The sequence below is a fragment of the Ictidomys tridecemlineatus genome, chromosome 9 (assembly GCF_052094955.1).
Source record: "Ictidomys tridecemlineatus isolate mIctTri1 chromosome 9, mIctTri1.hap1, whole genome shotgun sequence".
Lineage (NCBI taxonomy): Eukaryota > Metazoa > Chordata > Mammalia > Rodentia > Sciuridae > Ictidomys > Ictidomys tridecemlineatus.
The window spans coordinates 90,638,339-90,662,043 of record NC_135485.1 but is presented as its reverse complement, the minus strand read 5'-3'; the positions used below and the strand labels follow the sequence as shown (position 1 = coordinate 90,662,043).

At 36.4% G+C, this 23,705-nt stretch overlaps 1 protein-coding gene across 26 annotated transcripts in view; it reads right to left on the bottom strand.

The window, feature by feature from the left end:
• The window catches only part of Camk2d (calcium/calmodulin dependent protein kinase II delta), a 301,168-nt gene extending 279,926 nt beyond the window's left edge, over positions 1-21,242 (bottom strand). For all 26 annotated transcript variants that reach the window (XM_078021724.1, XM_078021735.1, XM_078021731.1 and 23 more), the window contains exons 1-2: positions 21,111-21,242; positions 19,386-19,480 (exon numbers count right to left, since the gene is read on the bottom strand). In XM_078021724.1, coding sequence (XP_077877850.1) covers positions 19,386-19,480; positions 21,111-21,175 — 160 coding nt within the window. In that variant the 5' untranslated portion in view covers positions 21,176-21,242. The remainder of the gene's footprint in view (positions 1-19,385; positions 19,481-21,110) is intronic.
• Between the last annotated feature and the right edge of the window lie 2,463 nt (positions 21,243-23,705).

The following is a 23,705-nucleotide window of genomic DNA, read 5'->3' as shown; positions in this document are numbered from 1 at the left end:
GACTAAGATGAAAACACTTGATTATCCAACTAACCCAAGATTTGGATGAAAGACAACTTCAGCCTATTCCTCAGTCCCCTGACACATCAATCCCCACAAACAGCTTCGCAGCCCTAAAGCAAAAGCTTAGCAAACTTTATTCCAGTGTCAATTGACTGAGTATCTGCTACAGCTGACAAGTAACGTGCAGAAAGAGCCATCTTCCCCACAAAGGGAGAACAGAAAAAGCAGATCCTGTGTAACAATACTATCAAACCTTCCATTCAATTAAATGAAAAATATGCATCTGCATCAATAATATAACAAAAATCTATGACAAAGAATGACCCCCATGCTAAATATGCTAAATTCTTTCTAGCAATAGTTGACAAGAGTAGAGATCATACAATAATAGATTGGAATGATGTTACTTTGACATGAAATAGATGTTCCTTTCACCGCTAGGAACAGCTAACTTAAAATAATGGTTAAATAAAGACTTTCACATACGATAGGACAATCTCTTTTTCTCACACACAAAGGGAGGATAATTCACTTTCTCACTGAAAGTCTTCCATTTCTTGTCCACACATCAAATATCTAAATTGCAAAATTTTCTTCCCTATTAATTTGATGCACAAAAGTTATAATGAACATTAATCAGGTTAGTAATCACTATAGTAATTGCTGTACTTTACTATAAGATACTGTCTATATAGTAAACTCTTTATAGTTCTTGAATGTGTGAATGTGTATATAAAATATTTTCTTCATTTCAAGTGTACATGCCAGAGAAATAAAAACTCATATCTACACAAAAAACTTGGACATAGAAGTTCACAGCAGCATTTTTCAAAACTGACAAAAAGTGGAAACAACCTTAACTACTCATTATTTAAAGAATGGATTTTAAAATGTGGTATACTCACATGGTAGAACATTATGTAACATTACATGCTACAACAGGGATGTACCTTAAAAGTACTATGCTAAGGGAAAGAAGCCAGTCCAGAGACTATAAAATGTAAATCTAAAGAGTCAGAAAATTGATATGAAGTTGCCCGGAGTTGTGGGGAGAAGAGGAAAGGTAAGAATGTAGAATAGCTACCAATAGGTAAGGGGTTACTTTGAGGGATGATAAATATCAGATTTATTAAAGACTCTTTGATTTCCCATCCCAGTTTGACTCTACTCATTTTCTCCATCTCAGTTACAGCACCACCATCATATAACTAATTTAGCTATAAATCTGGAAGTCATAACTCCTTACTTTTCTCACATCACTATCTTTCAATCAGCATCTCTTATATTTTCTTTCTCCAAAGTATATCCTATTTCTACCACCACTTTTATGACTCCCATATACTTCAAGAGCAGTGGTGAACTGGGAAAAGTATATAGAAAATACCTTTTTATCTAGAACAAAAATTCGTAAGATATTGTTTTGATTCTGAGAAATGGGTTGATAGAGGGAGGGAAAAGTAGCAATAATTAAATATTAAACATCAATAGAAATACCAAAGGGGGATATGGAAAATCACATAGGGAACATTAAAAACATTTTCTGTAAAAACTAAAAACAACACATCCCAATCACATCTACTACAATAACAATCCTTGGCTTTCATCGCTTTTCTCAGGGAGCAAAATAAGCCTTTGTAGGGAACTCTGAAAAGGGACACAGACTTTTAAAAAAGATATTTAAGGATACCATTAATTTTGGTAAAACCTACCAAACCCAAAGTTCTTATCATTGTAGTTACTGAACTAGAGAGAAACAGTAAGAAAGTAAGCAAGGTCCAAGAAATAACAGAACAGCCAGAATGAATCAGCTTATGTCTACTTTTTGTCTTTTCTCATATTTAATGCTCATTTCCAATCTACAATGATATTTTTCTCCATAAAGAATACTTTTTTCTCTACTAATAAAATTATGCACAAACCTGAGCTGTCAAAAGCTGCCTGGAGTATCCTTTGTATATAAAGAGAAATTGAATGAAATTGAATAGAAAAAGAAATAGCTAATTTAGATTGTTGTTAAAAGATCTCCGAGGCTTTGCTTTCAGGTAAAAACATTCCAGAATGATACCTTTTAGTAGTTACTCCTGGAGAAAAAAAAATTTACCAATTTTCTATTTTCTAACCACCTCCCTGCTTCATCTCTCTTGCTAGATGCAAACTGGAAATAACATAAAAGAATAACAGCAAGGGCTTCTGCTATTACCCACCTTAAATTTAAATTGCAGCTGCTTTATTCTCACTTATTAGATTTATGAACTGAGGGGAAATAATGTAAGGGCAAAAAACAAAAAGAGAAGTCTCTTTCTCCTGAAATATTTTTAAAATGCCAGATTCCCTACAGTTACCTTGCCACATTGTGGCAAGAGCCCTCTCTGGACACTTCAGCTCCAAATTCAAGGTCCTGTTAGCTGTGCCTGCAAATCATTCAGGTTAACACCACTGCATAATGCCTTTGGTTGGCTCCTTTCTACAATCCCCAAAGACCATACCAAATCTCAAAACTGTCAACATCACTTCCACTTGTCCTATTTTCAGCTGTTACTGTTCTCTGCTCCACATGGAAATCTCTCAGTACATGCAGCATCTTCTCACCATCCTGCTGTCCCTGGAGAAATAGAATGTTTTTCCCAAACTGTTCTTACACTTCCATTCATGCCCTATCTCTTCTAGGACTCTGCCCCAAAATATTTTACACTCTTTCTCAAATTATGTGTATTTTCCTTACTTATTCTTTTTCCTTTTCTCCAAATAAACTTCAGTTTTATTTATCCTGGTTAACTTCCTTGATTGGAATAATCTCTGATGTTATTCTCATATTATATGTCTATCTCCTACAAGCTTTTGCAGGTTATGTGCATTTTTTTCCTTAATCCCAAGAAATAGTCATTTATTCTCCATCCATTCAACAAACATTTATTAAACACATTATTACATTTTATGCAATGTGCTAGGTTCCAAGGTTGTGAAGATAAAGAGTAGATTACTGGTCTCATGACTCTGTCCTAGAAACTCCTGAATATCGACCTTCGTTTCTCTCTACCTATCTACAACAATGAATGTTACTCTGCCACCCGCTCCTTTGTGAAAATTACCTCCTTCACAGTTCAAAGTGCTGTGATATCCTACTTTCCTCCTACCTTCCTGATATATACCCTTCCATTTCTTTTAATTTGACCTTACTTTCTCCTTTTACCCATTAGTCGCTGCATTTCTCTGCACCACCCTCTTCAACCCTCTTTTCCTTCCCATTCTCCACTGGGATCTTATTCACCAGCACCACTTTCACTACCATCTCCATGTAAACGAACCACAAAAAACAGTTGCTAAAATGACTACTACACTTTTATAAGTATGGAAACCAAGACTTGGAGAGGTTAGGAAGTTTGCTTGAAATCACAAGGACTAGGAAGTGCTCAAGCCAGTTCTTGAACCCTGGCAATCTCACTTCAGAGCTGATGCTGGTAACCTGGGCCACACATTGTACCATCTTTTGAGGCCCTATCTCAAGGACTGCACCTAATTTCAAAGCTCTTTTAGATATTTCAACCTGAATATACTGCTTGTACTTCAAACACATTTCATTTTCTCTCACCCAAATCAGCTCAATTCTCACCTCTCAATTTACTATTTTAAAATTATAATTCTCCACGACTCAACCTTGAACCCTCACTACCTTAAGATGTCAGAATCTCAATGTCCCTCATCCTTTATGCCAATCCATCCAATTTATTCACTCCTGCCAAGCAACGACTTAGAAGTCCTCTTTAATGTGCCTCCAATATATTTAAGACACCATTCTCACCTTGGCAAAAATCTATACCTGGTATTAGTCTTTCTTTCCTCATTTTCCATAAAAATTCTCTATCATTTGCCCAAAAGGACATTTTTGGTCTGTCTCTGAACACTGTGTGCTTTCCTGCACCCAGGTGACTTTATTTTTCTTTCCTCTGTCCATCCATCTTAGCTTCTTCTTTCTCAGTATTACTTTCCTTGTTTCCAAAACTGTCATCGGCATGTACACTGAATTATCACATTACTTTGTTCTGGTACTCATCTTTATCTCCTCTAAGATTACTTACGTGTGTCAACTATTTGCCAAAAACCTTATTATCTTCATAAAAAAACATCTTGCTTTTCTTCTGTTGGTTTTGTATGGTACTAGAAATTGAACCTAGAACTTCACCTGTGCTAGGCAACCCTTCTACCACTGAGCTATACTAAACTGTTCCCCTAATCTCTTTTTATTTTTGAGACAGGGTCTTCCTAAGTTACCCAGGCTGACCTTGAAATTGCAGTCCTCCTGCCTCAGCCTCCCAAGTAGCTGGAATTATAAGTGTGAGACACTGCACCAGGCTCACAGGTTGCTTTTTATAGACATAATGCAAATGAGGCTGGGGTTGTTTCACAGTGGTAGAGCACTTGCCTAGCACATGGGAGGTACTGGGTTAAATCCTCAGTACCACATAAAAAATAAATAAATAAAATAAAGGTATTGTGTCTACCTACAACTAAAAATATATATATAAAAGAAATAATGTGGGCTGGGGTTGTAGCTCAGAGGTAGAGCACTTGTCTGGCATGTGTAAGGCTCTGGTTTCAGTCCTCAGCCCCACATATAAATAAATAAATAACCAAATAAAATAAAGGTCCATTTACAACTAAAAAAATATATTTTTTAAAAAGAAATGATGCAAATGGTTCTCTTTTTGATATCTTTTAGATAAGATGCTAACCCTGCTTTCTTTTCTCATCAATAATAGATAAAAGATATCATATTCCTCACTATTAAATGTTAAGCTCTCATAAGTACATAATAGGCAGAGTTTATTTTCTTGGCAAAAAGAAGAATATAAAGAAGAACATTTTTATAGCAATACAGTTACTGACCCACAAGCCTAGACAAATTCTAGTTCCAGGTGATTCACTCCTGTTCCCTTAATCCCTGTGCCGTGTCCTTGGCTGGGTAATGTGTCTCCTCTGTTTCTGGGCACAGGAAGGAATGGGACATGCTCTATGGAACAGCTGCAACATGCTTCCCGGGGATGTCAGGCTGTACGGCAGCAGGCACAGGAATCCCTGAGTGTCCCTCACCCACGCTCCAGAAGTACTGTGGAACTCAACTGGGGAATCTCTTAAGATTTTTGAATGAAAGATGCTAAATAAGCAGTAGTGTGAGCCACAGGAATTTCTCGAAGACTTATTTCTCACTTCCTCCATCCCTTTTTTCCACTAAGCTTATTATAGACATTGTGAATAAATCATTCACATGCCGGGTGGAGGAGAAATTATACTCTGGAAGCTAAGGGCTATTTATAAAACTGACCTTGTATGTGCTCACTGTATATTTCTAACACTGGTGTTTCTAAATTTAGGTTCATTTGGTTTGGATTATCTCAAAACATACCTTAAAAAGTTTCCTACCTATAATAATTTTTTTTAGTTAGTAAAAGGTCAACAAGTATTAATTCCATTTAAAAACCATTATTATTTTTAAAAAGATAAACTATTTCAGTGATCCTTCAGCCATCCCTATTCATGTCTTAGTGCTATCTTTTTATTTTGTCACTGGCAGATTATACACATTATGATTATTAACACTAAGTGGAAGACATAGTGCCAGAGGTAACCCAGTAACTGGTTCTATGCTAGTATAAGGAATGCGGATTTTCTTCTTTCAAACAAACTTAAATAAGGCTACCAATTAAATTTTGGTTTGTATTTTCTTGATTGTACGAATGCATAGGTAGAAAGGGGCAAAATTAACCCAAAGAAAGCTTTTTTCCAAAATTTCCAGAATTCAAGAAAAGTAGGTGTCAATCCTATGTACAGGAGGCAAACTGTTCTCCTTGACAGCATTTTCTTCCTCTTTAATTCTATTAGAATGAAAAATGGTAAGATATCAAGAAATCTACATTCAGAAAACTGGAGTACACCTTGACCCTCAAATTCTCCTTGTGGTCAGGAATTAGAATTTTCCCAACTTACTTTCTAATAACTATACCAATTTTGAGTCTCTGTTTTTTAAGGTAATAAAAGACTTTCTGCTCTGCTCCCAAAGCTCCTACTTCCACTTTAATTTTTTTTTAATTTGACTCCAAATTATAGATTTACAAAGAGTAATGATCTTTTTTCCTTTAAACTACAAATATGCAAGTTTAATGCTAATAAAAATGGGAGATCTTTCATCCTAATTTTTTATTGCTACTAAGATCATTTTAAAAATGACCAAAAAATGCATTGTTTAGCCTCACTAGAGGGAAAAGTAACCAATATTATAAATATTATCTTTTTTAAAATACTATTTAAATCAAAGTTATCTGCTAAGTGAATAAAAGATTTTTACATTATTTAAGTGATGTGAATAAAGAAGTGACTTTTTTCCAACAACAAAGTTGTACTAACTTAAAAATTATTGAATTACTCTGACAGTGTAACTGTTAGCTTTTCTTTTAAAAAAAAGTAAAAGAGAGAGGCAACATTTTGGTAAATGCTAAAAGTTCTGGGTCCCTAAATGTGTACTGATGAATCATAAGATAATACAGCTTAGCAATAATTTATTCCTCCATCTATTCAATAAATATCTGTGAAGAGTAATCAGGCACTATTCTAGACACATGAAGGCCAGTATCATTTTTTTTTCCTCAATGTTTCCAGTGTTCACTTTTTCTTATTTTTAGTTTTGGTACCAGGAATTGTATTTTTATTTAGAGATAGGGTCTCAACGAGTTGCTTAGCGCCTCACTTTTGCTGAGGCTGGCTTTAACTCGCAATCCTCATGTCTCAGCCTGTCGCTGGTATTACAGGAGTGTGCCACCATGCCCTGCTTGTCAGTATCATTTTTAGACATCTTATTTTATTTAAAAAGTCTAAAAACACATTTTTTAAATAGCCATCAAATCAATATTGCAACATCAGTGACTAGCTTTTTGTTTTATAAATGCAAATCTGATTTTCTAGTGCACATTTATAATATTGGTTACTTTAATTAACTGTTATTCTTTTATTTTCCATTTAGTCATTCTTACTTTTTAAAAAATTTTGTTCTGAGGCTAAATAAAACAAAATGAGAGGTTGAAAAGAATTTAGTCCTCTTTTATCAGCTGATCATCCCTAAATTACTCAGTGATATAAAATCCCAGAATTCTCCTTACAAATACCAACAAATCTTGCCACACTTAATGATTCCATGAAAGAAAAAAAAAATCCATTTCTTTTCATCAGTTCTTGCATGCTTCCATGAAACTACACCTGGTAAGTGGATCACCAAGGGCTAGAAAGTGTTTCTATCTAATTCACTTCAGTGGCACTTTCCAATTTGCTCACTTCTCGTGAATATTTTTTCATAATAAGTTATTAATTTGTTTTTTTATCTCTCTCTAAATTAAAAACTGAATATTTTCAAAACCTAGTGCAGATATCAGTTCCTTGAAGAAGTGTCCCTGACCTTTTATCAACTCAACAGTTATCTCCTTATACCTCAGAACTCAGTATACCTTTTATTGTGACACTTATCAACCTGTACGGTAATTTAGCTGACTGCACATCGGTTTACCTTGAGAGGAAGGACCTTATCTTTGTGGCTTTATTTATCCAGTACCTAGCAGAGAGACTAGGACATGGTGAGTACACAGTTTTTATTTAATGGAAATTAAAATTTAAAAACTAATTCCTCAAAATTCAATTTCAGTATTGTACTATACTTCAATGTCCTTGGTGAAAATATACAAAAGTAGATAGCAATTGGACAATATTTACCAAGAATTTTGATAATACTTAATCCTGGAACTCTTTAATTCTCCTCTATGAATATTTCCTAAGAAAAGAATAAAAAGTATAAAGAGTTTCACAAAACAATTTTTAAAATCATGTCAGTTATCATAACAAAGAGCAAAAAAAATTTTTTTTAAATCTAGCAATACTAAAATAATTAGTTGGTGTTCTCAGTAAAGCACAACAGAGTTATTAATAACTTAAAGGATCCAGAGACTTGGAATTCTGAGGTAGAAGGATCACAAGTTCAAGGCCAACCTCATCAACATAGCAAGGCCCTAAGCACATTAGCAAGACCCTTTTTCAAAATAAAAAATAAAAATAAAAAGGACTTGAGATGTGGCTCAGTGGCTAAGCACCCCTGGTTTTAATCCCCAGTACCAAATAAATAAATAAATAAATGGAATGATTTGTCGTAAGAAAATGTAATAATTTTAAATAAAAAAGCAGGGCAAAAAGTTGTGCATTTTAGTCTAGTACATGAACAAATTAAAAAAGAAAGTATCAACAGTGCTTGCTTGAGGAAACTGAACTAGACTATGATAGTTGCCTTTTCTATTTTTATATATTTTCCCAAATTCTATTTTATCATATAATTAATTTTAAATGTACTTATACAAATTGGTAATAAGTATGTACTTCAGAGGTATGTCCAAAGTTTATCATTCTCTCTGAACCTAACAAATATTGTTATACAGGTTTTAAAATAAAAGCATGTAAAATTCAGCTTATTAAAATAATAAGAGATTCATCATGGATAAATTTTCCACAAAGTGACCCAAATATTCACCTGAACTAATTTTCCAAATTACTTTTGCTACTATGCTTATAGCCATTAAATCACCGTCTAAAAATATGATTGAGATGTTTTTATGAAAAGAACATGTTTTCTATTACATAATATCTATTAGAATATGCAATTTCTATTATATTAGAAATATATCTCTAACTTATATATGTATATGTATGTATATGTATGTGTGTGTGTGTGTGTGTGTGTGTGTGTATAAAATTCTCCACATCTTGCAACACATCACGCAACAAAAGTTCCCTTGAGGAGGGAACACAAATAAGTGCTATTCAACAAGCATTCTGTTTTAAGGGCCTTTGATAGTGAAACAAGTACATTTTCCTTTTACCAAATTTCTGAATTGACAGATAAATAGTTAACAGTTTCCCACCAACTGCTTTAAAAAAAAAAAATCAAATAAACACTAAGCAAACAGCATCCATGATTTATGCACTCAAAACTTTGTAAAGGATCACCAAAACACTTTATAAAATGAGCTTTGACAAAAGATAAATGAAAAATTAGATAACCACTTACCTCTGTAGAAGAGATCAAAAAATTTAAGGAGTAATACATTGTTAAATAATGTAATGATGACACGAGCCTGGCATTACTGAAATGGTGCTGACAGACACAAAGACCACAAAAATATTATCCCTCATTAATAAGCCACTTTATAATATGTCAAAAGAGAAAAACACAGCAATGAGAGCTTAAAAGTAGCTGCTCAAAAAATTACTGAATTATACAAAACTCTTTCCAACAAAGCAGGAATTGTCATTAGGGAAATTACAAAAGAGTATATAAATTAGAAATTAATTGATGAAGCTAATATATGCTGTCTGACATAAAGCCTAAGCTCAATTTTCATTTACTTTACTTGTCATAAGTCTCTTTTGGGGAAATGTTTATTTCAAGAGACAACATCTTTGAATTCATTCACTCATTCACTTGTCCACTCATTTAAAACGTGCAAGTATTTGAAATATTATAATTACCGTGCCAAGCAGAGTAAAAGATACGTTAAGAAGTGTCTATAAGCTGAGCTTAATGGCACATGCCCATAATCCTAGTGACTGAAGGGTTGAAGCAGGAGGATTGGAAGTTTGAGGCCAGCCTGGGCGACCTAGCAAAATCCTGTCTCAAAATAAATTAAAAAATAAAAATAAAAAGGGCTAAGGTTGTGTATCTCAAGTGATAGAGCACTCAGCACCCCTGGGTTCCTGGGGCCTATTACCATTACCAATACCACAGAAAAAAAGAGGGGTGGGGGAAGAATGTCCACATATATCTTATATAATTAAAAGTTACAACATATATAATTAATTGTAACATAGAAGGAGAAATGTGATAGCTCCATAAACTGTAAGAGTTATTTAGAAGGTAAAGGATTAAAAAAAAAAAGTCACTTCTGGCTGGAGATAGGAAGACTAGGAGAGGAAGTTATAGATGGCTCCATAACACTACTAGGTGTACTCACATTCCACTGGGAAGCTAGAACAGGAACTTTCTCCCTTCTGAATATGCTGTCTACTTTGCCTAGACAACCACTGCTCCCTTCTCACTTAGCTTATTTACAACACAACCTCATATATCAGTCTTTCCAGGAAATCCCTGTAATACAATCTCCCTGAGCCCATACCTACATGCTCTCAGAAGGCCTGGGGCATACCTCCATTACAATCCTGACAAGCTCTACAGTATTTGCCAGGCTGACTTCCACTCTTAAATACTTGAAGACAGAATCCAGGAAATACTTGAAGATGGAATCACTGTCTTTCACCTCTGTATTCCTAGAACTTATCAAGATGCCAAGCAGGGTGCTGCTGAAAGGTGAACTTGAAAAACGTATAAAAAATGTGACAACTGTCATCCTGTTTAGGAAACTATTTTAAAAAGTTGAAGCAGGAAAGGAATGGGATGAATGGTAAAAAACAAAGAGAGGGGGGAAAAAACCCAAATGTGCCTTCTTGAAAGTCTGAAAAAATTATGACACCATTCACAGAAGGAAAAAGTCTGTGAGTCCATTTGGGACATGCAGGGTTTGAAGCTGTATTACTAATGAATATACGTTACCAGAAGGCTGACTCCAGATATCACAGAAATATCATTTCCTCATCAAAGTATAGACTATAATTTAAACACTAATGGCATAATGTTGCATCTCCCAACTCTCCGTAACTTCTTTATAAGATAAAATTTGATAAAATTTTACTTATGATATTTACATTTAACAAGTTAGTTTTACTTAAGTTTATTTTTAGTGTATCTCAATGTATATGTACCCATCATTAACTCAATTTCTTCAAAAAGGCATCAGAAGAAAATAGTTTCTTGTTATTTAAAAAATCCCAAATTTATGCTTTGCCTTGACCTTAAGGGAGAAGGCAAAATGATATAATAATACATTAGAAGTAATGCATTTTATTCCATGAGTTTATACACACAATAAAACAAAGTTTATCTAGATAAGGAGTGTACAGATTTTCCTTTGATCAACTAAGATCTGCCAATTAATTTTAAAACTCCAGGGTATGGAGAAATGGAGGGAGAAACGAAAACAGGGATGGTGATTAACTCTTAGAAGGAGATAAGGGTTGGGAATCAGCAAGGAGAACACAGGCAGCTTCAAAAGTAAGAGAAAACATCCTAGTTGAGTGAATGTTTACTGTTTGCTTATTATTTTAAAATTAAATGTATACATAATTACATATATCGAATTTTATGTAATAAAAGTTTCAAAATCCCTATATTGTCAATCAAAAAAGTAAAGCACCTTAGGCAGAACACGTAAGCGTACATGAATATTATATCACAATATTTCATTTGTGTACCTTTGTACTACTTGTGATACCTAGGAGTTATTCTTCCAATATATATGAAACCTGATAATTTGGGTTTTTTCTCTCTGTTGCTACATTTTTGGTATGAATTTGACATATTCAATACTGTTGTTCATGAAACAACAAAAAATTATCTTCTGTTCACTAGTTAAACAGGATAAGTGAAAGGAACAGAATGGCTTTCTGAGTAGGTTTCTCTGGGCTTTGGTTAAAGGGCCAAGTTTTTCAGAAGTAGTGGCAAGTAAATCATTGAAAAATAATGCTAGAAACTTATTGTGTAGTGAGATAATTTTGATCCATTAATGAGGTGAGTTTACCAAAACACTTAACTCTTCTGCAATCATCTTTCTACCATTCTGATAACATATTTCATTATTTTCCTTCTAGAATATACATGTGGAGGCTGTCTGAAGCCTCAATCTGATCTTATGTTACATGTGTTTTGTAGAAGTAATATTCAATTCCAGGCTGAGACATGAGAATCGCAAGTTCAAAGTCTCAGCAAAAGAAAGGCACTAAGCAACTCAGTGAGACCCTGTCTCTAAATAAAATATAAAATAGGGTTGGGGATGTGGCTTAGTCTTGAGTGCCCCCGAGTTCAATCCCTAAAACCAAAACAAAAAAAAGAAAGAGAGAGAGAAAAAAGAAGAAGTGATTCTCAATTCCCTCCTTATAATGGAAATGTATGAGTATAAGACATAGTCTTTTTTATGAAGGACTCTGTGGCCTAGTGAGATCAGTCAAGAACACACAGGTAAATACATAAAGGTTAAGTTCTATATAATAACAATTTATGGGATGTGATCATGGAAATGGGCAGTCTTTGTGACTAGAAAAAAAATGGATTGAAATTCAGACGCTATTACTTAACTAATTTTGAGGCCTTGTATAAGAGCCTCAGTTTCCTCTTTTTAAAATTGAGGTAATATTCTTAATCTGAGAGGATGCAATGTGCAAATAAATTAAAACAGTCTCTTGTAAATATACACCTGATGTCACTTAGAAGGCATGTTTTATATAATGACTATCACCACTTCTATTTTTCTAAATTATTATTGATGATGGTGGCATTATTGATTTGGAAGATAATTAAGTTCTAAGGAGAATGTAGTCCCAGATGAGTCGTGTGACTAAAAAATAAATAAAAATCAATGATGTTATTGTTCTGTAAGTGTGTATAATTACTATGATAGTTAAGAGATTTATAAACAACATACAAATCCCTCTCCTCTTGAAACCTACCAGTTTCCCAGTCCTGAAGTAAGAAGTTATAGCAGATGAAGGTCTATGATTTCATTTTAAGAAATGTTGTTCTGTACATCTTAACTGTAATCAAAGGACTTCTTTCATCTTAAGAAATGCCCTACTTCACTTAAAATAATTTTATTCTAAGGTGCTAGGGTGTAGCTCAGTGGCAGAGCACTTGCCTACCACCTGCAAGTTCCTGGGTTTGATCCCCTACACAGCAAAATTAATTAATTAGTTAATTAATTAATATATTATAAAAATTGCATGTTGATAATTGCAATATTTTTACCATTATGAATAAAATGTCATTTTCATTAAAATCCAATAAGTCATTTTGAACAATTTCTCCAAGTTGTTTACTTAGCCATTTTTATTTTTGTACCAGGGATTGTACCCAGGCATGCTTAACCACCAAGCCATGCCCCTAGCCCTCTGAGATATATATACATATGTATATATATATATGTGCATGTGTGTATGTGTGTGTGTGTATTTTTTATCATTATTATTATTAATAGAGACAAGGTGTTCCTGAGTTGCTTAGGGTCTCATTAAGTTGCTGAAGCTGGGTTTAAACTAACGATCCTCCTGCCTCAGCATTCCAAGTCACTGGAATTACAGGTGGGTGCCACTGCACCTGACAATTTAATCTTCTTTGTGTTGCAGGGTGAAGCACTTGAGTCTTACCTTTGTTGTGCCTTTTAACATTTCTTTAAATCTGTACATATGAAAGCCTTTTTAATTTTTTTCCTAGGCAGAAATAATCTTTTCCGCTGAAAAGTCACAGTACTTTATTCATGCTATACTTGTAACTCAATTTGTCTTCTCACATGTTTGTTTGTATAATCTTTATTTTCCTAAGACTCTCCTATTATAACAGTTCAATATTTATTCAATAAACACATAAAATAAGTAATATGTGACTGTACTTAATAACCTATAAAGTGATGTGAACTATAAGTTACCATTATAAAAATGTTTTACAGTTAAGATATTGCTAATACTAAGTGCTATTACTGTAACTTAAAATCTTTAATGCACACACACACATAATGAGTAACTAAAAATCTTTCACATATTTCCGTAGGTAAACAACCTTCAATTAATTGCCAGTAATATATAAAAACATTGTATAACACAGCATACCCTAATAAATGGGGAGAGACAGCGTAGAGAGAAATATATCAACCCATCCCTAGTGGTACTATGAGCCTTGGATTTCAGCTCAAAAAAAAAGACTTTTGAAAATAAGTTAAAATCTAGTTAACAAAATAAGTTAAATGCCAAAGAAAATCCCAGTACTTGATTTCTAGAATTCAAGATAATAACATTAAAAGACCCCAAAAAGGTGATATACTACTAAATTTTAATTTTTACATTAAGTTGATTCAATATGTCAATGGAAGTGAAAAGTACTAATCTAATTGTACTAATAATCAAAGTTCTTAGAGGGTCTGCTCTTATATCAGCAGTCTGGCAAAGGTGGACACCAGTTATTGATATCATAGTTAGGAACCTGACGTTAAGTTTACCTTATTTAATGATGTTTGAATCAAGAAAGGATTTCTAATATTTCCTGGAAACGTGGGTATACATTCTTATTATTTTTATCTTCAGACCGGTTTTGAATACCAATATTCTCATTCACCAAAAGAAAAAAATAAATGTCCAATATCAAGGCCTATGTAAGAACACAGTATAACTAAACATAACCAAAGGAAACAAAATTAGAATAAAACAAGCCACTTCTAGGCCCAAAAAGTGAAGAGTTATGGTGACTTGTATAAAAATAAAAGACTTAACCTTTTCTGAAAACATTCTAGTCAAGAAACCTTCAAATATTGATTTCTCCAATTAGTTCCAAATTGCCAAATCAATAATGTATAATCAGAGCAACTTGAATCATCTATATAGTCTCAATTTTATTTCCAATTCAAGATAAGTAACCACAAAGTTGAGATAGTATAGTAAGTTCTTGATTGCCTGGATTAACAAACAAACAAACAAAAAAGCAGCCTGAGTTAGATTTTGACATCCCTATTAAAACACCAAAAAAAAAAAAAAAAACGAGCTTGAGTTGTGGCTTAGTGGTAAAGTGCTCGCCTAGCGTGAGTAGGGCACTGGGCTCCATCCTCAGCACCACATAAAAATGAAATAAAGACACTGTGTCCACCTACAACTAAAAAATAAATATAAAAAAATCAAAAAATATTACTTAGGGATATGTACATATACACATGCACAACACTAATTTTGTGTACATGGTCAAGTAGTTTTATAGTTCTGATTCATCATGTTCTACTATTGTCACCAATTTAGAAATTATTAGGACTAATAAAAGAAAAAAATGAAATTATTTAACTGCATTATGAAGTTTTATAGAAATATAAAACTCCTTTTTAACTTTAGCAACTGGGTAGAGATAAAATATATTTGTAATAGCATACATTATTTCAAGCTTATGTTTAATTCATTATATTTTATAAAACCAGTAACCTGTGGCATATTAAGACTATGTAATAAGTGGTTTCTGAGGATCGTGAAATACAATGGAAGATTAATGTCAAGTAGTCACTATGAAAATGCAAAATAAATAGAAGTTAAATAAAATGTCACATAGAATATTTCTAAAGACAACCGTCATCAGAACCAATCAATCAACTGGAGTCTAAATGGCAATCACAATCCTCCATGGACTTTATGGAATATGAAAACAGCTTATCACTCTGAACACGTGCAAATAGAATATCAAAACAGCAAAGCAAATTAGCATTTATTAAGCACTCACTTAAACTGCTGGAATCAAAATTATATAATTTCTAATTCTTATGGGGAAAATTCTATTGCTATTCACCATTTACTAAGAGCAGTGCCCTCTGCTTTCCTCTGTCCCCGGGGGGGAAAAAAAAACTTTTGAGAAGACAGAATTTACATATAAAATATCAGATGTTTAAGATATTTCTACACTATTTTTTTTTAAAAAAGAGGCCAAGTTAAAATCATAAGCCTAGTTAACCTACTTGCTTAATAATACTAATAATGGATGTTCTATGCATGTGCATGCCCATGCAAAAGGAAAGAAATTCTTCAACAGACACTGAGTCTCCCAAATATGGTGTGTGTGACTAACAGCTGAGAGGAAATGCAACTGAAACTGTTTGCTAGAGATCCATTAAAACCTAGGCACAGAAAAATGCTGGGTGACAGCAAAGTTGGATGTGCAAATTTGTGCAGGAATGTAGCCAAATTTTTTCAATTCTCTCATAGTCTTAGGTTTATTGACAAATGGCCCTTTCTTTTTTAATTATAATGTTACATCTAAAGAACATCAGTTGAGATAGAAAACCTGCCTGGCCTTTAAAATAAATAGGACTAAGGTTTGAATTTATAAAAGCATGGAATTTCTACTAATGCAAACAAAATATAGCACCAAAAAAATTCCATGTTCCATAAAACTTGCCAGTGTACCTCTCTCAAATCAGTACCTTAGAAAAAATAGCCATACTATTTTCACACTTCATTCTACAATTGACTTTGAATGTATTTGTAATTTTAAAAATTTTTCTGCGGACTCTTTGTGGGTCATATATTCTCTGAAGGGAATAGGATTAGAAAAAATATGTATTTTAAAGCATGTGCTCCCAATACATCAATTTACAGATTTCCTTATGCTCAATCTTTGCTTGTTCTTAGGGGTAAACTAAATACTTAACTCTTTTACAGATCATTTAATAACCACATTTTATTTCAGTCACTTTGTACTTGGTCTCTTCTTTGTTCTCTAGTTGCATGTTTTGAATATTTTTTCAAAAAATCTAAAGAATGATATTTTTCTTTAAAATTTTATAATTTAATCTGGGGGGTTAGATTGTCTACATTACAAAGTACAATATTCTATAACCAGCTCTAATTGTGTGGTGACCCCAAATAAAGTTGTTGAGCATTTTATAGAAAAAGTACCACAATTTTTACAGAATTGTAATAGGTAAAAATGACACAGCACTGTGCAATTGAAGAAGTAATCCTCACAAAATTCACTGAATGCTCAAAACACCCCATGAAGCTGGGCGCAGTGGCGCATGCCTGTAATCCCAGCAACTCAGGAGGCTGAGGCAGGAGGTTCTCAAGTTCAAAGGAAGCCTCAGTAACAGAGAGGTGCTAAACAACTCATTGAGATCCTTTCTCTAAATAAAAAATACAAGATAGGGCTGGGAATGTGGCTCCGTGGTCAAGTGTCCCTGAGTTCAATCTCCGGTACCAAAAAAAAAAAAAAAATCCCTTGATTATGTTTTCCTACTTTACTGAAAAAAGAACCAGAGATGGAAAAAGGTAAGTGATTGAACCAAAGTTACATACCAAGCAACAGACAGAGCCAAGATTCAAATTGGGCTCTCACAGCTAAATCAAATCCACCACTATAATTATAATGTTCCAATTCTTTCATAAATAATCTAATTTGATCATTATAACAACCTTATTAGAGTTGTTATATTCACCAAATACATATAACGTGGCAGATACTATATTGTTCTACACTGTAGTAATTCATTTGCTGCATGCAAAACTCTATAAGAAAGAGTTTTATTATTACCCTATTTTACAGATAAAAAAACAAAACAACTGAAGCTCAGAGAAAAGAGGGCAAAATGCCCAAGATCACATGGTTAGTAGGTATTGATAGGAATCAGAATTCAATCCTGACCATTTGGGTCCAGTGCTAATGACATTCTTTACTTGTTCATTTTTAGGCAAGTTACCAGAAAAAAAAATATGCAGAGGAAGAACAAGAATTTCTTCTAACTCTTCACCCTAGCTACTTTTTCAACATGTAGTGAAATACTCGGAGTCATTAAACCTAGAAAGGGCAAGACGACTTGGGTGCAGGTGGTTTTGTGAAGCACAGTTTGAGAACAGTTGAGAGACACTGGCAAAGTGGCAGGGAGAAGAAATTCCATCAAGCTAATCAAGCTAGGGAAGATTTATCTTCCATAGATTGGAGGCAGAACAGAGTAAAACAAATGTAAACATGGACAAGGGTATTTGTCATTCTGATGTAGAATTATGAAGTGGTGTGGATGAAGAGGTATGACTCTAATCAAGGAAATCAGTAAAAGTGTAGCACTAGAGTAAGTTGTTTTGAGAAAAAAATTAAAGTGACCAAAAGATTTGGAATAGGTTTTATAATGGCTCCAAAAGAAGTGATACCCTCACACTTGTCAAAATGATATAATCCTACACATCAAAAGAAATAAGGTAATCACTGAACAAAATCTACTCATTTTTCTTCTTTTTTTTTTCTAAAATGGTATTCATAGTTTCGTAACTTCTTTTTCATTGTTAACTTACTATGGAATAGAGACTAAGGAAGGGAGAACATAATTAGCACAACATGCTTCTCATTAGTTTTCATACCAAGATTCTATGATGCTGGTTACTTTAGCAATAGATCTGCCTCAGATGCATATTAAAATCAGATGAAGGAAATTACAACAAAATTCCATTCAAATGAATAAACTGAAATGCCAACTTAAATCTAAAGTACGTCTTAAAAGTAGAATTTGCAATGAATTAAAAAAAAAAAAAAAAAAGCACTGGATAAAGGCAATGATCCCAGGACACCAGTAAGAAGTACTTTTGAAAAGCCATGTTAAATGAGGAAAACTGGAAAACTAATGGAATTTCTTCTCTCATTACCTAAAATAAACCAGGACACTGAAATGGGCTTACACTATAGTATTTTGTTCATTTTAATTTCATTTTTATTTCATCAAACCACAAATTCCCATGGAAATACCTCAGACACGTGCCCACAACAATTGGAATGCCTAACATTTCAGTATAAGTACTTTTGTGAGAGTTCAACAAAATAAAAAGAATGCAGTGATATTCCTCCAAGTTTTCTGCTTATGTCAATCGCTATTTTATGATTATTAAATTATCTCTGTGATTGTAAACTGCATGTGTAGAATACATTAAATGATCCCATGTGAAGCCTTAAGTCAGAAGACCACATAAAGATCTAAATTACACACAGAGACATCAAAATCAAGCTGAACTTCTTAGAATATAACAATCATAATTTTTTTCTCCTGAAGCCATTACTGTTAAATATAACTTGATGAATTAAGTTCAAGTGTAACTACAATTGAAATATATGATTCACCTGAGCTATGACCTATTTTTCCTCTCAAAAGCAAACAGGAATCATGACAGTTGTAAGACATATTTTTCCATTCCAGGATCCTCTAAAACTTTTTTTTTTTTTTATTGGTTGTTCAAAACATTACAGAGAAATTTTTTAATATTTATTTTTTAGTTTCAGGTGGACACAGTATCTTTATCTTATTTTTATGTGGTGCTGAGGATGGAACCCAGTGCCTCTTGCATGCTAGGCAAGCGCTCTACCACTGAGCCACAACCCCAGCCTAAAACTTCTTTTACAGTACAGTTAAAAGTAAAATGAACTTATTGACACTTATTTGCTTTACAAAATAGTTACTTATGTTATTGCTCATAACACAGAATTTTAGTGATTTATTAAATAAAAACAATTATATTTGGTCATTTATCTGTACAGACCAAGAGGCATTCAGGAAAGAATAATGTCAATATGTAATATGATACCTACATCTAAAATTCAATTATAACTACATGACATATTTACTTATAAGAAAATCAACAATTAGCATGACATATACAAAAATAAACATATATATGTGGATGAAAATACCCACCCCTAGCAGAAAGCTTTTTGGTGTTGATAATTTTGGCAGCATACTCTTGTCCAGTAGGGATTTTCATACATCTTCTGACCACTGAGAATGCCCCCCTGGAAACCAATAATTAGCAGGTTATCAATATAATCAGACCTAGCATTCTATTAAAAATTTACAAAACTTGGACATTTTTAACTGATTTGGGTGGACTATTAAATATCAATGTAACACAGCAATATTCAGAAAATGAACAATTCTTCCTGGAAACCCACACCTTCTTAATGTTAACGAATAAAGTCAATTTTATTTAGCTGGAAGCACACATTACTAATCAACAAAATGAAAGGAACTGCCAATTATGACCGCTCTTGTTTGCACATGAAATTTGAAAACATTTTGCAATTCACACTCACAGCACCAAATGCTCTGAGAAAACCTTGCTAAGCACAGAGCTGAGGAAGAGCAGCAAAAATCTGCTGCCTATTTATTTTGGTAGGGAAAAAAAAGGGGAAAAAAATGAATGTGACTCCAAGTAAGTAAATATGGCGATTATTTTCATTAAAATATAAATCTTGAGCACACTGATGTGCTTTAACAAATTCTGGTATGGTGATTTCTCCATGTCCTGTTTTAGGCTGGGGGAGGGGAGAGGGTTGAATTAAGCTGCTCTTCCGACATATTCTCCATGTTTTAACAGCAGACAATATAAAAAGGTGGTTTTGACGACATTTAAAAATATTTATTTCCTTCAATTCAACCGTATAATCCAACAATGCCTCTCAATGCACACCTTTCAAAAAAGTGGAAACTAGCGATAGAGAAGGATTTGGGTTTGATGCTACATAAATCAACATTCATGACTCTGCCCCTAGGTTCCTTTGCACAGATCCTCAGTAGGTATTCTGTCCTCTTCCTTAACATTTCCAAGTAGTTCTTGCCAGTTAAGCGTAGGAGGTCGTTTATACAACGCTAGGCTACCCTTGGGAAGCGCTCTCCCAGTCTCCAAAGGGCTTTTCCGCTGCCTGTATAAATAAATCCTCCCAGAGAATGCAAAGATGCACACATAAATCCTAGCAAGAATGATGGTAAGCGAGTAATCTAGCGCAAAGAATAATAGCGAATATAGGGCAGGGGGTTGGGTTCTGTTGGGTGGCCCTTTTCCTGGACAGAACTACTGGATGCGAAACAGACTCTACATCAAGCCAAGTTGAACTTTCGGCATCAATAAATATGGTACTGTCTGTGGCAGTGAGCGCTCTTTCGTACGTGGGTCAGACCGCGGACAAGCGGGCTTACCAGGAGGCATCTCTATTTACAGAAAACGTGATATATGTTGCATTTTACATGGGTTCTTGCTTCCTCTCCAAACACATACACGCGCGCGCGCGCGCACACACACACACACACACACACACACACACACACACACACGCACGCACGCACACTTCTGAGGATGACAGCTACAACTGCAGAGACCGTAAATTCACTAAGTCTCTCCCTGCAAGAGGGTGGGGAGCGGGAAAAGGTGGGCTAAGGATTGTGGCAGCGGGCCACAGTCGGAGTAGGGGGTTCTTACCCTCCCCAGTCCCCTTTCCTAAGAGCACCTTTCCGGAGAGACAAACCAGGGGCCCTCCTCCCTCTCCTCCGGTCTCCAGAACTCCCCTGCCCACACCAGAGGTGAATGGGTCGGGGGCAAAGCGACCCTCCCTCTGCTGGAAAGGGGACGTGCGATGCAGGGCTTACTTTCCGAGCTCCTCGAAAAGCTGATACTCGTCGGTGAACCTGGTGCAGGTGGTGGTCGATGCCATCCTCGGTCCGGGCTGTGCCCTGGCTGGGAGCGCGACTGGCGAGAGGCGAGCAGACGCGCGTCTTCCCTGGGACTGGCCCCGCGGCGCTGTCACCCAGAGCCGCCCTCACTTTCCTCGTCCCAAAGTAGCTCACCCGCGAGGGAGTGTGCGCAGGGGCGGGGCGGGAGGGGAGATGACCAGAAAGGGTGGTGTGGGGTCTCCTCCCCACAGTCCGCCGATCCTCCTCCGCCTGTGGGCCTCGCTTCCTTCTTCCCTGGACGCTTCGCCTGTTCCCTCTCTAGCCCCTCTCCCCAAATGTAGGGGGCAAAGTACTCAAGAAGGAGCAGGGAAAGGGAAAAACAGTCGGGCACGGGGCGACAGGCGAGCAGTTGCGAAACGATCCACACCAGGGGCAAGGGTGGAGGGGAGGGAGTCCGAACGGGTGGAGGCGGAGTGCAGAGGGGCTGAGGCCGCGGAGCCCGGAGCGGACAGCGCGAGCCCAGCTGCAGCTGTCAGCAGGCGCGGGCGCGGGGCGCGCCTGGGCTCGGTCGAGCGTGCGCACCCGGGGCCAGCTCTCTCCCCAGAGCAGCGGCGGCGCAGGCGGCGCCGAGCACCTCGGCGGCCTCGCGGTCCACTGGAGCCCGAGAGGCTTGGAGACGGTGCGGAGAGAGAAAGAGCGCTCGGCTCGGGCGAAGCCTCGTAGACCGTCCCTGGGCCTCTGTCTCCACCCCCAGCACCTCCTCCCGCCGCTCCCTCCGCCTGCCAGCACCCCCTTCCTCGCGAAGCCCCCTCCTCGCCGGTCCCACACCTCCCTCTAGCGACTCCAACCGCGTCCCTTCCAGGATCTCTCTTCCTCCCCTGGTCTCACACTGGAGCACACCCGTCTAAGGAAACCTGGTGGGAGGAGGATGTGCGGGGGAGAAGGATTTTGGTGAATGAAGAGTGGGTCAAAATTACCCATTTAAACCAGAGAATCCTTCCTCAAGGTGGGGTTTCCGGACCAGGGAAGCACGGGGCAGCTCGTGCACCCACAGGGGCTGCTGCCGGGGGTCGCAGAGGCCCGCACCCTTTGGGGCGGCGGGCACTAGGGAAGTCTAGGCGAGGGGCGCAACCACTACCCGTCTTGGCGCTCAGTGTTAACCCGGCAGGGCCGGATGTGGGCATCTGAATGCTTCCACAGAAGGGTCCTAACCTCCTGCGGTCTCCCAGCGACTGTGGGGGACCAACCCAGCTCAAGCCTGCGTTCGCCGCGCCTAGCGCGGCTCAAGACACGGGTTGTCTCCCTCCCACGCAACCCTTTTAGCTAGGGCCGAGGACAGCCGGTGCGCCACGTTTCACTTCAGATTTGACTGTCACTTCTGTCCAGCCAGCTCCCCTAGTGTTTTCCAGGTGGGTTGCCTAGACTCTGGCAGTCCCCAAAGGCCTTTAGCTTGGCCGTGAATTTTAACAGAATGAAAGCAAAAACTCCACCACCCTGCCACACCTTCCTTTCCCTTCAGAGTAATTCCCCCAGTCACCTAAGTAAGTTCTGATAGTAAGGCCAGTTCTCGCGAGCTTTCCCGCTCCGGTGGCGGGGGCGGGATAGTAGGCAAGGTTGGGTGTCGGTCACGCGACCCAGTGGGGGCTGACGTCACTCGCGTCACATGAACTTGTCTAGTCTGTTTCGCTTTGTAAAGGGAAAAGGAAAAGGAGAGGTCGTGTGTGCTTCGCTTGTAGGCGCAAAGATCCAAACAGATAGTGGCACTTGAGTATTCTCCGTAAATGGTAATCTGCAAAACCAACTGACAGTTCGGGAATGTCTGCCATTGTTTTCCGTAATTAGGAGAAAAATAATTATTCATTACATTTAAACTAGATAAATAGTTGTTGACTGTTAAAATAACTTCCTGGGCCTGCTTTTCACTTCTAGGTCTTTAATATAAACTATGCAACTGCAAATTTAGAGGCAGACCAAAAACAAAAGCATCATGAATAGTCTTCTTCAAATTGCTGCCTTTTGTTCTACAGCACAAGGACTTGCATTCCTGTTGGTAATTTGCTCCTCTTTAGTTCATTTTCAACTTAAAACTTTACAGCTGGAAGATAAAAGATAATTTACATTTACGGAGAACTTAAGATTTAAAGGTGGTGTTGCTTGTTCCCAGAGGCTATTAATTAGTAAATTACCTTACCTGCAGTCAGGTTTGATCCTAATTTTTTTATTTCCTGATCTAAGGAATGCGGTTCTGCCAGTAACCTCCTTTTACTGAAATACTCAAGATACATAAATGTTTTTAAAATGCTCTAGGATTTTTGTTGTTGTTGTTGTTGGTTGCACATTTTACAAGAATTGCCAACATCTCAGATATCCCTCCCCCACCTCGCCAATAAATATTTCTGTGTTAAACTATTATTCAATGTCTGCATCATTCTATCTATGAAAATGTTATTTATAATAGAATGTTATGCTTTACTATGATTTTTTTTCCTGGTCGCCTTTATTTGTATCTGTTGCTAATTCTTCCAGTAGACTGAGTACAGTTTTCAACAATGCCAAACACATTAGGTCATC